At 48.9% G+C, this 14,139-nt stretch overlaps 1 protein-coding gene and 8 non-coding genes across 9 annotated transcripts; 7 read left to right on the top strand and 2 right to left on the bottom strand.

Moving 5' to 3' along the window:
* Positions 1 to 715: 715 nt before the first annotated feature.
* Positions 716 to 788, bottom strand: TRNAK-UUU (transfer RNA lysine (anticodon UUU)). Its single transcript has one exon. It is a non-coding gene; the product is annotated as a tRNA-Lys (tRNA).
* Positions 789 to 1,621: 833 nt separating this feature from the next.
* On the top strand, positions 1,622 to 1,693 carry TRNAA-CGC (transfer RNA alanine (anticodon CGC)). The gene has a single exon. It is a non-coding gene; the product is annotated as a tRNA-Ala (tRNA).
* Positions 1,694 to 2,202: 509 nt separating this feature from the next.
* TRNAI-AAU (transfer RNA isoleucine (anticodon AAU)) lies at positions 2,203 to 2,276 on the top strand. The gene has a single exon. It is a non-coding gene; the product is annotated as a tRNA-Ile (tRNA).
* A 1,046-nt stretch (positions 2,277 to 3,322) lies between these two features.
* Positions 3,323 to 3,394, top strand: TRNAP-AGG (transfer RNA proline (anticodon AGG)). Its single transcript has one exon. It is a non-coding gene; the product is annotated as a tRNA-Pro (tRNA).
* Positions 3,395 to 3,718: 324 nt separating this feature from the next.
* TRNAK-CUU (transfer RNA lysine (anticodon CUU)) lies at positions 3,719 to 3,791 on the top strand. The gene has a single exon. It is a non-coding gene; the product is annotated as a tRNA-Lys (tRNA).
* A 78-nt stretch (positions 3,792 to 3,869) lies between these two features.
* On the top strand, positions 3,870 to 3,942 carry TRNAK-CUU (transfer RNA lysine (anticodon CUU)). The gene has a single exon. It is a non-coding gene; the product is annotated as a tRNA-Lys (tRNA).
* Positions 3,943 to 5,768: 1,826 nt separating this feature from the next.
* Positions 5,769 to 5,856, top strand: TRNAY-GUA (transfer RNA tyrosine (anticodon GUA)). The gene is given in 2 exon segments: positions 5,769 to 5,805; positions 5,821 to 5,856. It is a non-coding gene; the product is annotated as a tRNA-Tyr (tRNA).
* A 1,076-nt stretch (positions 5,857 to 6,932) lies between these two features.
* Positions 6,933 to 7,005, bottom strand: TRNAA-AGC (transfer RNA alanine (anticodon AGC)). Its single transcript has one exon. It is a non-coding gene; the product is annotated as a tRNA-Ala (tRNA).
* Positions 7,006 to 8,967: 1,962 nt separating this feature from the next.
* Positions 8,968 to 12,418, top strand: ABT1 (activator of basal transcription 1). The gene is made up of 3 exons (XM_008160969.3): positions 8,968 to 9,236; positions 10,415 to 10,620; positions 10,769 to 12,418. The coding sequence occupies exons 1-3, from the start codon at positions 8,996 to 8,998 to the stop codon at positions 11,147 to 11,149; spliced, it is 828 nt and encodes a 275-aa protein (XP_008159191.1). The 5' UTR covers positions 8,968 to 8,995; the 3' UTR covers positions 11,150 to 12,418.
* The last annotated feature ends 1,721 nt before the right edge of the window (positions 12,419 to 14,139 follow it).

The raw sequence follows: 14,139 nt of genomic DNA, 5'->3' as shown, positions 1-14,139 counted from the left end.
ACTCCCAGGCGGGGAAGGGGAAAGAATCACAGCAGGCTCCCACGGGGGAGGGGGAGAGAGTCCCCGACAACTGTAGTCTTAAGATACTTAAGTAGGAGATAATGGTAACAACTGTATTGTAACAGGAAAATATCTGCGATTTTTCTTGGCGACAAAGCCACAGCTACTTATCTTCCTACTGTAATTTTTTTGCATACATTCATACGCGAAGAATATGCTCAATTTCAGTTAAAGGTTAGAGATTTAAAATTTATTTTCTCATCCAAGTTCACCAGTCCCCAAATAAAACCCAGCAAAAATGCTTAGTACAGTGCCTATGACATGGAAAGTCTCCCCTCCTCATTCCCCCTGCTCCCCCGCTCCCCCGCCCCCCCCCCCCCAACACACACACAATGCAGATATTGGTAATTTTATTCTTACTTTTTTTGCGCCTGTTCAAATTTAGGTGTCACGATGGAGTTAATCACATGAAGTACTGAGTTGAGACAAAGATAAATTACAATTCAGCCCACTAATTCAGATATATTCACCTAAAAATAAAAGGCCAACGTGAGAAGCAACAAGTATTTACTTTCCGAACAGGGTCTAGCTTATTATTTCAATACCGAGCTCAGGATATCCTCTCATTTTTTTAGAGACATCAGCCTGTGGTTTGAGAAGACTTTCCTACTATTTACTGGAATAAAATTGTATAAAGGGATGAGAAAAACAAGGACGCCCGAACAGGGACTTGAACCCTGGACCCTCAGATTAAAAGTCTGATGCTCTACCGACTGAGCTATCCGGGCTCCTATAGGGAGGTTGCTCAAATCGACTGTATTTAATATAACGATAAACTCGAAGGACGAAGTCATTTTAGAATTTTAATCTATGATTCCTGTTCAGAGCTAGCCATTCTGAAAACGCTTCTTAATATTATGAAGCACAGAAACTCAGCTACAACGAGGATTTTCTTTAAGACCGAAGTCAACCCTATTACATTAATAACGATGTCCCTCAAATTCTATCTTTACATATATATCTTTATATATATATATATATGACATATGTTTATATATAAGATAGATATATACATAGTGCTTATAGATTCTTACTGGACTGCAGAGAATTCAGTGCATCAAGGACTGCCAGTTCCTGGGTTTCCCGGAGAAATAGCTCAAATATTCTACCCTTGGGCCCCAGCAGAGAACTTTCAAAAGGGAGCCGATCCGATGCTGTGCTTTAACGGGTTGATTAAATCACTTTTTTCATGGCACTTTGGACACCTAAAAAGGGACAGAAGAAACGGTTTGATTTCGTGCTGGGCCTCAGCTGTCTTTGGAGAAAAGATTAAAGAAAAGAAGTAAGCTTTTGGAGAGAGCCCCCATCTCCTTTTCCTGGTCAGATTTCAGGCACTTCGCTCTATCCCTGTGTGTCTAGGTTAAACGCTGACGAAAATCCTATGATAAATGTCTCATCAACCATTTCAAAGATTTTATGAATAAATGAAGAATAATTTAGCTTTAATTATAATTTAGCTTTAACATTAAAGAGAATCTTTAACATTTAGAGAATTGCTGAGGGGGGAAAAAATCAAATTTTAAAAGTTGGGGAGAACAATAAAGGGGGTACTAACAGGGTAGGGGATGTAGCTCAGTGGTAGAGCGCATGCTTCGCATGTATGAGGCCCCGGGTTCGATCCCCGGCATCTCCAAGCTCATTTTGTACCTAGATACAATCAGAAGTTACATTTTTTTGGAAGTTACATTTTAAAAATGTCCAATGATTCTATGCTGTATCCTTCTCTTCATAAATTTCTTACGGTGTTCTCTTAGCCACGACAACTGTTTATGTAAAAAAGGAAATTAAATTGCTGAAAAGTCTTTAAGGGTATCTTTACCTGAAATTGAAAGAGATAAAAACACCGCCACTTGAGAGGCCGAAGAGGAGCAACCTGGAGAATTGCCCAGGACTCATTAAATTAACGGCCGCCTTTGGTGTCTGGCTGGCCTTTAGGACAGAAATAATCTTGTCCTGCGAACACAGAAAGGGAAGGAGGCCTTTTGTTATCCCCTGGCTGCTGCGTCGCGCCACGGAAAAAATAGGAGCAGCGTTGGGAAAAGGAGAGTTCAGCTGCTGGGACGCACTGCATTCGCAGCAAAGCAAGCAACGTGGAGCCTAGAAGTCCCTTAGGCTAACCTTTCAGGACACTTCGCATCGGTTGGCCGGTTAGCTCAGTTGGTTAGAGCGTGGTGCTAATAACGCCAAGGTCGCGGGTTCGATCCCCGTACGGGCCAGTACCTCTTTTCTCTTTTGCCGTTGCCTTGGTTAGCGGCTCAGCTCAGGATGTTTCAGGCACTGTGGTCGTTCTCCAGAAAAATTCAAACACAAGCTCGCCTGCTGCCCCAGGGCACCCGTCTGCTTTTGCTCTGTCTGGATCAGCGGAAAAGCTGCAGGACACCTAAGCAGTTATTAAATTCATCAGAAATAAAAGAGTGTCACCATGTTCCTGGCCAAGCACTTTCCTCGAAATACTCCGACTCCGATATGTCTTGAGCGACCGGCACGAGGGGCCCGTGTGCGCAGGCGGGTCTCAGTATCGCCGATGCTCACCGAAGGGTTTCCCTCCGGTGGATCCTCAGAGGATCCCGCCCTGAGCCCTTTTCCAAGGATCCACCTCGCCCTCGGTCACCGACTTGTCACTCTGCTCGGTCATTTCCTGATGTGACGCCTGTCAAAACGGCTTCATTTTTCTCCAAAACAGACTTCTAGCGCCTCAGTTATGCATCTCCATCTCCTTGTTGTCCTGTGCAGCCCATTACTTGACTTATTACGATCCCACAGCTTCACATCCTGCTGAGAAATTTTTCACCTGTTTTCACTATTTATTTTCCGTGGGAAATGCTGAGACCGAATCAGCAGCTGCACGTGGGTTTGGGAACGCGCGCGGAGCCACGTCAGCCCCGCGCTGACAGCTGCAAGAGCCTTAGGGGCCTGGTCAAAGTGCAGCCTGGGGGACCTCGCCCCGGAGAACAGGCACAGGTTTCTCGTTTCTAACAAACGCCACGGTTTATTACAAAGGATGGGTCAAGGGCTTCTGAGAAATAAGGCTTCATACGATCTTGAGAGAGTTGGGTTGCCGGAAACCCCGGGAAGTTCTGAGAGCAGCGTTGACCTGGTTTTCAAAATAGGAGGAAAAAAAAAAGGAGCGAGGGACGGGGAGGAGGAGCAAAAGAAAATGTGGGTTATAGTTGTACTCATTTATGCATGAAATACTAAAACACAACAACAAACAGAAATTCTCTATGTATTTAATGTATTCAGGAGCGCAGGCAGCACGTGCGGCTCGTTGGTCTAGGGGTATGATTCTCGCTTAGGGTGCGAGAGGTCCCGGGTTCAAATCCCGGACGAGCCCAGGTTTTCGTTGCTTTTTTTCTGTCACTACATTTTGTGATCTGTCAATACGGGTTAGGGAGAATGGGGGGAAGTGGGAAGATGTGGACAAAGTGCATGTAATGCATGCTAATAATTTCATTGGATGCTTACATTATTTGAATTTCATGTTATTTTACCTATAAAACAAAAGCAAATCATTCAACAAAAATCCAGAATCTAAAAGACATTGGCCCTGGCGCTTACATTTCAAAAAAAAAAAAAAAAAAAATCCAGAATCTTATATTCAATGTCTATCACAAAAGAATCTTAGTAGTTTCATATATTAATAGCCACCTTCACAAGTGCCCGGCTAGCTCAGTCGGTAGAGCATGAGACTCTTAATCTCAGGGTCGTGGGTTCGAGCCCCACGTTGGGCGGATTCTTTTAATTTACTTCCAACATTTTTTTAATGCTTGATTGCGTCTAATAGTCCCTTGGAGACCTTGTCTACGGGCGCCCGGCTAGCTCAGTCGGTAGAGCATGAGACTCTTAATCTCAGGGTCGTGGGTTCGAGCCCCACGTTGGGCGAGTTCTTTTAGTTTACTTTCTACGCTTTTAATAGACCGTCTTTCACCGCTGTGGAATGAGAAAGTTTAGAGCCCAACTCGGTGGGCGGCTTTGGTTCCTGGCTCTGGGAATGCCTTTCTCTGGTTTATTACTTGGTCAGGTAGGGCGTTTACTCTATATAGTTAAGCTCCTTGGATGATCCATACCAACAAAGTCTTGGATGCAGAAAGAAGGTGCAGAGATCCACAGGGAACAGTTTGACAGGCAGAGGCTCAGAGGCGGCAAAGTCCACAGAGAGTCTTGAGCACGTGTCCTTATGGAAACATGGAAGACGCATGTTTTATTACCACGGCCTCCCACACCTTTTCGGGGGGATCCCGGTCACTCACACCCACGCAGCACAATGGACCCAATAGATAATGCTGTTTCCCACCTTTCTTCCTTTCCTGTGGCAAGTAAAAGAACCAACTAAGCCACGACAGGCTGTACTTGCCTACAAAATAAAATCGAAAGGTTTGCTCGGGTTTTTGAGAATCCAAACTGCATTTCTACCCCCAAGTCCCAGTGTCCAGCCACTGATGTGTGCTCACTTCCTTCCACACCATGCACCGTTTTTGCTCATACAAATACATGCTGGTTGTGGAGCAGGTCAATTCAGCCGCGTAACTTCGCCAATATTATCCCAGGTGGGAGCGAATTTGGCTATTACTTGAGAGTGGGTTGAAAGTCAGTCCCTTGGTCAAATTGACCGAGACTTTTTGAGATTTCCCGTCTCTCTGTGAAAATCCCACTGCATACGTCTTCCTTTATTATTCCTTGGAAGCTTTCGTACGTTCACTGGTATGGGTTTCACCAAAACACCCAGGAAAAATGAGAAGAGAAAGTGGACACAACACCCTTTCCATTGATTCTAAAAGCCAGATTAACCACACACACCCCTGACTTCACCAACGCTGTCCTCACGTCCTCTCAGGCCTCGGGACAACGCAGCGGACACGCCTGCGCGTGGGTATCCCAGTCTGGCTGCGCATGTGACTCACCTGGGGGGTTTCTAAAACTTCAGATTTCTGGGCTCTGTCTCACACATGGTCAGCCTGGACCTGGGACGGCCTGGAACCCAAGTTTTAAGGGGGGATACCGATGGCATGCGTAGAATGCCCTCCCACAGGGTGTGCAAGCCGACGTGTCTGAAGAAAGTCATGATTTCTGCAACTTATTTTCGAACGTTACAGCTCAAGGAATGCGTGCACACACGAAAAGGGGCGGGGGCGGGAGTGGGTAAGGAGAGTGTCAGGAGGCTGGCCTTCTCTCCGCGGTGTCCATCTCCTTTTGACAGGCTCCCAGGTTCGCCTTGTGCCGGAAGCCGATCGTTGTTTTCATGAGAGAGAGCTGTGGGCAGGGAATCCGGAGGCCTGGTCAACCTCAACTGCTCTAAAGGGCCAGAGCTAATGACTAGATATTGGTAGTTGAAGCAGCCCCCACCTGTTAGTCCTAAATTCACTGATTGGCTTCTATTGGGGTTTCCTGCCTAGGGCATGTGGGTGTATCCTGTAACTTTAATCTTAATAAAAGGGATGGCAAAGCCAGAGCGAGTAGTAGTCCTCCCACTAGAGTTGCCCCCATTTCCCAAATTAAATCTTTTCTGGTCTCTTTTCATTTGTGTGCGGCCTTCTCCAGAACCCTGAATCGCGCGGGACGTGAAAGGGGTTTCCACAGCCTTGGTCCGCAGCGGTGGGCCTTGGAGGGTCAGGGCCCACTGGTCCCGGACGCGGACGCACCGGATCGCGGGCACCGGGAGCTGAGCGCGCAGAGTTGGCACCCGCGGAGGGGCGGTCAGCGTCGCGCTTCCTTCGATAGCTCAGTTGGTAGAGCGGAGGACTGTAGTGGTGGCTCCCAGGCATCCTTAGGTCGCTGGTTCGAATCCGGCTCGAAGGAACCACTGTTTTGCGTCTTTTTTTTTTTTTTCTTTTCTTTTCTATCTCCAGTCCTTTAATTCCTGGGTGGGCATCCATTTGACTATGTTCATGGTGCAATGAATCTATGTTTTTATATCTTTATTCTCCGTCACCGTGACTAATACGCGCGATCAGATGTCAGCCCCCTCATTCGCACACAGCCGGTGCCACAGGGGAGCCCGGCGCCCCGGCGTCCAGAGCCGCGAATCCGCTCCCCGAGGGACCCGCAGCGGGAGGGGCGGGATGGTGGGGAGGCCCGCCTGGCTGACCCGCCGATCGCGGGGACCAGGTGGAGCACGCGCGCCCCCTGGTGGCCAGAGAGTCAGGAGCCTCCGGGAGGATTTTCTCAGGGGCCGCCCGCAGCCCCGCCGGCGGAGGACTCCCCGGCACTACGCCCGCTCCGCCCTTTAATTGGGCAGCGGCGGTTCCCAGCCTCAGAGGGAAGGGTCGGTGGACGTCAGCATCGCCGGGGGAGGTTTTACAAAGCGCCCGGCTCGGGCCACTGCAGGGAGGCCGCTTGCGCTGGTAGTTTCCAGAGCTCCCAGGTGATCTGAACGTGCTGCGAGGTTTGAGAACCGCTGCTACAAGAGAAACAAATATTTTAGAAGGAAAAAAAAAAGGAAAATCAGTACGATTTTCTGTCCGCTTGGTTAGATACAAGGTAGAGATCTTTCTTAACAATAGAAAGCATCTCGTAATGTGTCCATCTCATTTCTACCCTGTCTCAAAAGTGTGATCCCGAATACCCATTGAAGAGTCCTCGCCTACAAAGATATGCGATCCAGGGAAGAAAGGGCTGCCTGGGGTTGTGTGCCTGGCACTGTCTTGTACCCTTATCCTCATGCTTCAGAACTTTTCATTCAAACCTGAAAACGTGAGAGAAATCCCAAAACGGTGACGCCTGCCGATCACACCATGAAGATGAGGGGACCACCGGTATTGCAGCTCTTGGTGCGACGACCATCCCTGTCCTGAAAACGGGCAAAGAGAAGCCCGGAACCCTGGCGGGGCATCTGTTAGTGAGGACGTTTGAGCAAAGTTGTTTTGTGTAAAAGTTGGAGAATGCGGGCATCGATCCCGCTACCTCTCGCATGCTAAGCGAGCGCTCTACCATTTGAGCTAATTCCCCGCCCTGCCGTGCCTTTGCCCTTCCCTTGCCCACTTTAATATTTGGAAAGAATTTAGAATTTTTCTGATGCTAGCTGCAGTTGACCCATCAGCCAGTGAGACTAAGAGTGGACTGCAGGTCAAAGGAGATCAAACAGCCACAGGGAGAATTCAGGCTGCCAGCGCCACCCGAAACGGGCTGCGCAGAGCTGGGTCCGGTGTGCAGACACTCGCAGAGCGCAGGTGGAGTAAGCGTGGAGTCAGTTTATTTAACACTGGAATCCACCCGCGGAAGCAGGGGCATCCAGGAGGGAAAATTCAGTGTCTCAGGCAATGTGAAGGCCCTCACCCATCATCTGCACCTTCAAACACTGCTTCGCCTCCCGCTGCAGCATTAGAAACTTCCTCCCTGAGGTTTAATGTTATTTTTAATCTAATTAAATTGGGGCAAGAGGATAAAAATTAAAATGGAGAAGGTGGAACATCTTATTTAAGGAAGTGACTCTGTCTCTGAGTTTTGCAGGACATGCAGGATGGACCTTCCCAGATCCTGACAATGTCCTAATGCTTGTTCTTCCTTCTGCCTTTTTATTATTATTATTATTATTATTATTATTGCAATCAGGGCTGACAAAAGTGGATGACTTCCTGTGGAAAGAAACCCACCGCTCCCACCCCCCATCTTAGACAAGAGAGTTCAGAACCTCGTGTTCTTCGTGTTTGTGGAAACCCACCATTCATGGCAGAGAGGCTTACTGTCAGCCTTGCCTCGATTCTCACCACCACCTGCAGTCTCCACACTCTTCCCTGGACAGAATGCACCCAGCCACAGAACTCAGTTTGGCCTCCGCTCATGTATTTCTGCCTGTTTGTCTTCCATGCTTCTGTTAGGAGTGCGGGTGTAGACCTGGAATGGAAGGAAGTAGCCCGCACCAGCCCATCGCTCAGATCCATGGAGCTTTTGCGGGGGGGAGGGGGGGACTAATTGTATTCTATCAATTTCTTTTTAAAATATACTTTTATTAATTTCAGATAGGAAGGCTGAGAGAAACATCAATGATGAGAGGGAATCGCTGATCGGCTGCCTCCTGCATGCCCCCCACTGGGGATCGAGTCCGCAACCCGAGCATGTGCCCCGACCGGGAATGCAACCTGGGACCCTTCAGTCCGCAGGCCGACGCTCTCTCCGCTGAGTAAAACCGGCCGGGGCTCCATGGAGCTTTGTCATGGCTGACAGGGAACTGGGAGTGATGGGTCTGCTCGCGGTCCCCCAGGATGAGGTCTTCACTCCCTATTCCCGGAGAACATACTGGGCATTGACATTTTACAACGGCCGACTTGGCAAACTTCCTTCAAATACGAGTAACCAAGTCAGTGCTGAGAGGCAGTGCCGACGGGGAGCCCATTAGTTCACCTCCAGGGAGGGTGGGTGACAGGCAATACCGGTTACCGTAAGGACACAGGGAGACGGGAAGCTGGTCGAGAGCGCCCTCCTGTGGCCACTGGTGCGCCCTGCACACGGCCCCTTTAAAAGCCATACGGCCCCTTTAAAAGCCAATATGGCGGGTAAGAAAGCCGCACGGCTGCTGGAGAACGACAGTGCACCGTAGAGAGCTGAGTAAGGTGGGACCTCCGACTCATGCAGCCGTGCCTCATACTGCCACCACCTAAGACACTCCAGCCACTTCCCAAATCCCGGAGAAGCCAGCTGCGTCCTGCCATTTCACGCCTCACAAGGCGTTCAGCTGGGCGTATTACAATTCCGGATCAGCCTTTTCCGGGGACCGTCCCTAGCCCGGAAGTCAGACTACTTCCTTTCCTGAGTCTCTGAACAGCTCTCTGGGTTTGAATTTCCCGCTGACCTGGGACCCACTTCCGACCTCTGCACTAAGCCTGGGCCTTCCATTGGCCAGAACCCTCATAGGCCCCACCCCCTCGCCGCAGGTGTCGCACGCAGCGCACGTCGGACGGCGCGGCGCTTTACGGCTGTCGTGCTTCACGTCTCGGCAAGCATGGCGGCAGGGGAGTCGGAGAAGGAAGTAGCTGAGCTGGAGCCTTTGGGAGGGAGAGACCTGGAATTAGAGGCGGAGGAGGAGCAGGAGGAAGCCGAAGAGGCGGCTGGCAGCGCCAAGAAGCGGGTGGTGCCGGGCATTGTGTACCTGGGCCACATCCCGCCCCGCTTTCGGCCTCTGCATGTACGGAACCTTCTCAGCGCCTATGGCGAGGTGGGGCGAGTCTTCTTCCAGCCCGAGGGTAAGTGCGCGGGTCCGAGTCCGTCGTGTGTGCGGGATTCGTAGGGGCCGGGGTGGGGCGTAGCTCTGGAGGCCTATCCTCGGAGAACTGATGTGGATTTTAATCTCGCCTCCGCCCACTCCCGTTTTGGCCCGAATTTACCAGGATATTATATGTGTGCAGCCTGAATAGAATCGCAGTGCTTTTTCTCAAAACGGAAGACACCCCTTTGTCAATTCGGCCGAGGTGAAGAGACAGTCTATGATCAGCCGCCCCCAACTGCCCGGCAGACACTAATTGGAATTGGAGTCGGGGGCCTGTGTGGTTTTAAATAGAACATTTAGGGCAGACCTAATTAAGGACTGTTAACACCAAAATTAAAGGCTTTTCAAAGTGAGAAGCAGCAAGCATTTGTTTGCGATCAATAAGAACAGCTTTTCGGGAAGTACTGATTCTGGCAGAAGCCCCAGTAGCTCCAGCTGGTTTAATTCAGTGGATAGAGCGCCGACCTGAGGACTGAAGCGTCCCGGGTTCGATCCGGTCAAGGGTTGCGGGCATGCAGGCCAATCAGTGATTATCTCATCATTGATGTTTCTTTTTCTCTCCCTTCCTCTCTGAAATAAATAAAAATATACTTTTTTAAAAAAGAAGCCCAAATAGTTCTGATTTTGAGACAAGCACAAAGGGTATTTATGAAAAAAGGAAGGGGACAATTGCATCAGTAGAAGGAAGGCGTTGCTATTGGTGCAGATAACATCGGGATGCTAATTTTAAACAGTGTTTTGAATTTTCAGCCTGGTAATTATCAGTCCATTAGTCATTATCTGCTTTCTTGATATCTTTGCAAAGAGTTCTCTGGGGCACAAAGTTGTTTTAGGCCCAATCCAAAGGTTATTTTGCCCTGTTTAAACATCCAAAGGTTTGAGGCCTACACATATAAAGCAGTTCTTTGGGGATAGGAGCTCTGGTTCCAGTTTAAACTGGCTCCATTTATATTTTGACAGGAGTTAACATTGAGGGAGGAATGAGTTAGACATAGGGAGAAAGGGTGGGCTTTGCAGTTCTCAACTCCCTTCCCTACAAAGAACTTGAAGTAGGATCCTGGTCTGCAGGCAGGTTTTGAGAACTCAGAAGTGGGCGATACAGTTAGTGGCTGCTGCGTCTGTCTCCATGACCACTGCTCTCTCTTTGGCACACAGGTGGGTTCGTGCGGCGCAAGAAGAAGGCAGCGGCAGCCTCCGCCACGGGAGGGAAAAAGCGGTCCAAGTACAGCAAGGACTACACAGAGGGCTGGGTGGAGTTCCGGGACAAGCGAGTAGCCAAGCGTGTGGCCGCCAGTCTGCACAACACGCCCATGGGTGCCCGCAGGCGCAGCCCCTTCCGTTATGACCTCTGGAACCTCAAGGTGAGGGAACAAGCTTGTCTGCCCCATCTCCCATCCTACCTTCCCAGCCCCAGCACCTCTGTGACCTCTTGTTGGCCCTGCCCCCTCCTGTTTTCTCTCCAACCCTGACCTGTCCTACCCAGATCTTATTTTGTTTTCCTGTCTACAGTACCTGCACCGTTTCACCTGGTCCCACCTCAGTGAGCATCTGGCCTTTGAGCGTCAGGTGCGCAGGCAGCGCCTGAGAGCCGAGGTTGCCCAGGCTAAACGTGAGACTGACTTCTACCTTCGAAGTGTGGAGCGCGGGAAGCGCTTCCTTGCTGCTGATGGGGACGCTGCCCGCCCAAATGGCTCCTGGACCTTTGCCCAGCGACCTACTGAGCAGGAGCTGAGGGCCCGGAAGGCAGCTCGTCCAGGGGGTCGTGAACGGGCTCGCCTGGCAAATGCTCAGGACCAGGCCCGCTCCAACCGAGGGCTCCTCGCCAGGATCTTTGGAGCCCAACCACCCTCAGAGAGCATGGGGGACCCCGTGGTGGTCAAGGACTCTTGAGGGGCAGGGAGTCCCCTCCATCTCCTAACCCAGCCCAGAGTTCTGTCTACTTGATAATGACTACTCAGGCAGACAGTTTGTTTCTCAGACCAGGAGTTTCTGGTGAGTGTCCAGATGTAGTTTTGTGGGCCTCTGCTCCCCTCTCCAACTATTGCACATGCCTGGCTGAAGCACCTAATTCATGCTAGTAGATGATTATGACAACTGCAGATGCCTGTTTTGTCTCATCTGATGAGTTGTCTAATTTGGGATTTACCAAGTCACCATATGAGGATGTGAATGATAGTACATACCAACGCATGCTCCTTGGCATTAAGAATTGCGTAGGAAAAAAAAAAAAAAAGAATTGCATAGACCACTAGGAAAGGGGAGCTATTTAAGGAATAAATTTTCAGAGGCATCATGGTGGATGTGTGGTGTGTAAGGGGCCGTGGGAAGGTATGATTCCTGATCACAGCCTTCAGAGATGGGGTGGTTTTTTCACCAACTTTTCCAGATCATTCCTAAAAAATGAACAGAAGTCTGGAAGGGCCTGGTGAACTACAATCGCAGACAGAACTCCCAGGATGGAGTGTTGGGTTGAAAGCAGTGCAAAGGGGGGCGAAGCCTAGGAGGTAGTGGTACAGTGATTCCACTCAGGTGCACCTCGTGTTGGGGCTCAGACGGGGTCACAGACAACATGCAGAGCAGCCCCAGAGGCACTGGGTGTAAACCACTAAGGACTGAAAACGTGTCACCATGACTGAGAAGTCTCCACACAGCCTCACAGAGATGGAAACTGGTCAGAATCCAGTATCAAAGCTGGGCAAATAGAGTAGATCGAAGTTTAGCTAAATTTAATACTCTATAATGAAAGCCCTTACAGTCCAATAATACAAAAGTTTCTTTAAGGGCCATTCAGGGAGATCTTACTACAAATCTCAGAATTGTGAAACATTTAAAATATTTGAATTAAAATCAAGAATGAATGAAGATACTTCCTATTACCACTACTATTCATATGCTGTCCAAGAAATCCAGGTGATACAGAGACAAAGTGGAAAAAAGGATAAAATTGCCCTGGCTGGTGTGGTTCAGTTGGTTGGAGCACTGTCCTGTGCACTGAAAGGTTGCCGGTTCCAGTCCCAGTCAAGGCCCATGCCCAGGATGCATGCTTGGTCCCTGGTAGGGGTCATGCAGAAGGCAGCCAATCCATGTTTCTGCTCTCAGTGTTTCTCCCTCTGCCTTCCTCTGTAGTAATCAATAAAAATATATTTTTTAAAAAGAAAATTGACATTATTGTATAATTTCAACATAAGCCTCCAGAAAATTGGTATTGCCTGTTTGAGCATAATCTATATCATAAAAGGCCTGTGGTTGTGACGCTGTAGGTGTGAGCTATTTGTGTGAAGAGCTACGAGCAGTGGAGGGCGGGGTGCAAGTTCCTAGTGGCAGAGGGCAGGGCACGAGCCATTAGCATTGGGCAGGGTGGCCAGCTGAGGCAAGTGGAAGCGAGCTACTCAACGCACAATTTCGTGCGCACTGGGCCTCTGGTACTGTACATAGAAGTAGCATTCTGCCCAATAACACTAGATAAGGATGCCACAGATATAAAAGTGCACTTAAGTAGGAACACACGTGGGCAATGAGTGTATAAAAGGTTCTACCAGGACTGAGACAGCACTCAACTACAGGGATGGGTAAGTATTCACTGTACAGGCAGTCCTCAGGACTCCATGAACGTCATTTTGTGGTTACGTCGCCATCTCCCTTTTATATAAAAAAAGTTCTGTCATTTCGACGTATGTAGATACATATGTCCTTTGTTTTTTATTATTTACCACAAGTAAAGGTCAGGAATTTTTTTTGTTTGTTTTTTTTTTTTACTGTTTCACTTCATTACTGCTGTGAATGTGCTCTAAGTGAGTGACATAGGTGCTTATGTAGGTGGGTTCCAACTTAATGGCGAAAATCGCGTTACCTTAAGCCGTAGGAATGGATCTGCGACATAACCCGAGGACCTACTGTAATTGTATTGACAGGTCAACCCACATTTCTATCAAAAGGGCATGGGTAGGATTATCAAGAAGAACAAAAAAAGGGGGGTATGGGTATGTGTATGGGTAGGTAAGTCAACTGAGGTAGGCTAGCCTGTATGATGGGTATAACTGACACAAAATGTTGACTGAGGGGGGTCTCAGAGCTCTTACCTGTCATGTTCACCCACAAACCTCAACCCTACACATTGACCTCTCATGGTAAGGAACCCTATAAACCAGGATGAGGAAAGTGTTTCCTGATAAGTTAGAGCCAGTCTGGATTAACCTGTCCACTTAACATCTCTAGAAGGAAGTGTTTCTTGGCAGGATCTATTGTCCTTCACTAATTACATTGAAAAGGACGTTTAACCCTTTCCCCACTCACACCTAGACCTCTCACCATGGGTGTGTTCATGTCCTCATGATGCATTAGCACTGGCCCTTCCCTGCCCAGCGGTGGAGCAGGGAAAAGTAGTTGAACGGAACTGAGCTGCTCCAGAGGACAATATTCTCCCAGGTGTCTGTCTTTCTCTGGGAGCCTGATGTGTTCAACATTTGGGTAACAAGGGCACTGGACTCCACGAGTCACCGATGGTGCATTGGCTGTTACTGAATGTTAGCCAACATGGTCAGATAAAGCTGTTACTCCTCCCTGTGCTCTATGTCATGCAGTGCGAAGGCTCTGAAAGGACCCACTGTCCAGAGAAGAGCACAGAGCACACTCCTTCCCGGTTTCACTCTCAGCCTTAGCACCAGAATTCTATGGCCCAGTGACTACCACCACCACCAGGACTCAGGGCCACATGAATATCCACCTTATTCTTTTTTTCAGTTTATTGGAGTATAACTGACAGATAAAAATTGTAAGATATTGAAAGTGTACACCATGATGAATTGATATATATTGTGAAAGGATTCCTGAATATTTGCTTTATTCTAGTACAAGTATAGGGGGAAAGCTTGTTCTTAGTA

Source organism: Eptesicus fuscus, chromosome 22, assembly GCF_027574615.1.
Source record: "Eptesicus fuscus isolate TK198812 chromosome 22, DD_ASM_mEF_20220401, whole genome shotgun sequence".
In the NCBI taxonomy this organism is placed as follows: domain Eukaryota; kingdom Metazoa; phylum Chordata; class Mammalia; order Chiroptera; family Vespertilionidae; genus Eptesicus; species Eptesicus fuscus.
This window is presented reverse-complemented; position numbering and strand designations above follow the sequence as displayed.

Coding starts and splice junctions, on each gene's coding strand:
- ABT1 (XM_008160969.3), top strand. CDS start 8,996: ATGGCGGCAGGGGAGTCGGAGAAGGAAGTAGCTGAGCTGGAGCCTTTG. Junction 9,237..10,414: donor AGTCTTCTTCCAGCCCGAGG/GTAAGTGCGCGG, acceptor TTTGGCACACAG/GTGGGTTCGTGCGGCGCAAG. Junction 10,621..10,768: donor ATGACCTCTGGAACCTCAAG/GTGAGGGAACAA, acceptor TCCTGTCTACAG/TACCTGCACCGTTTCACCTG.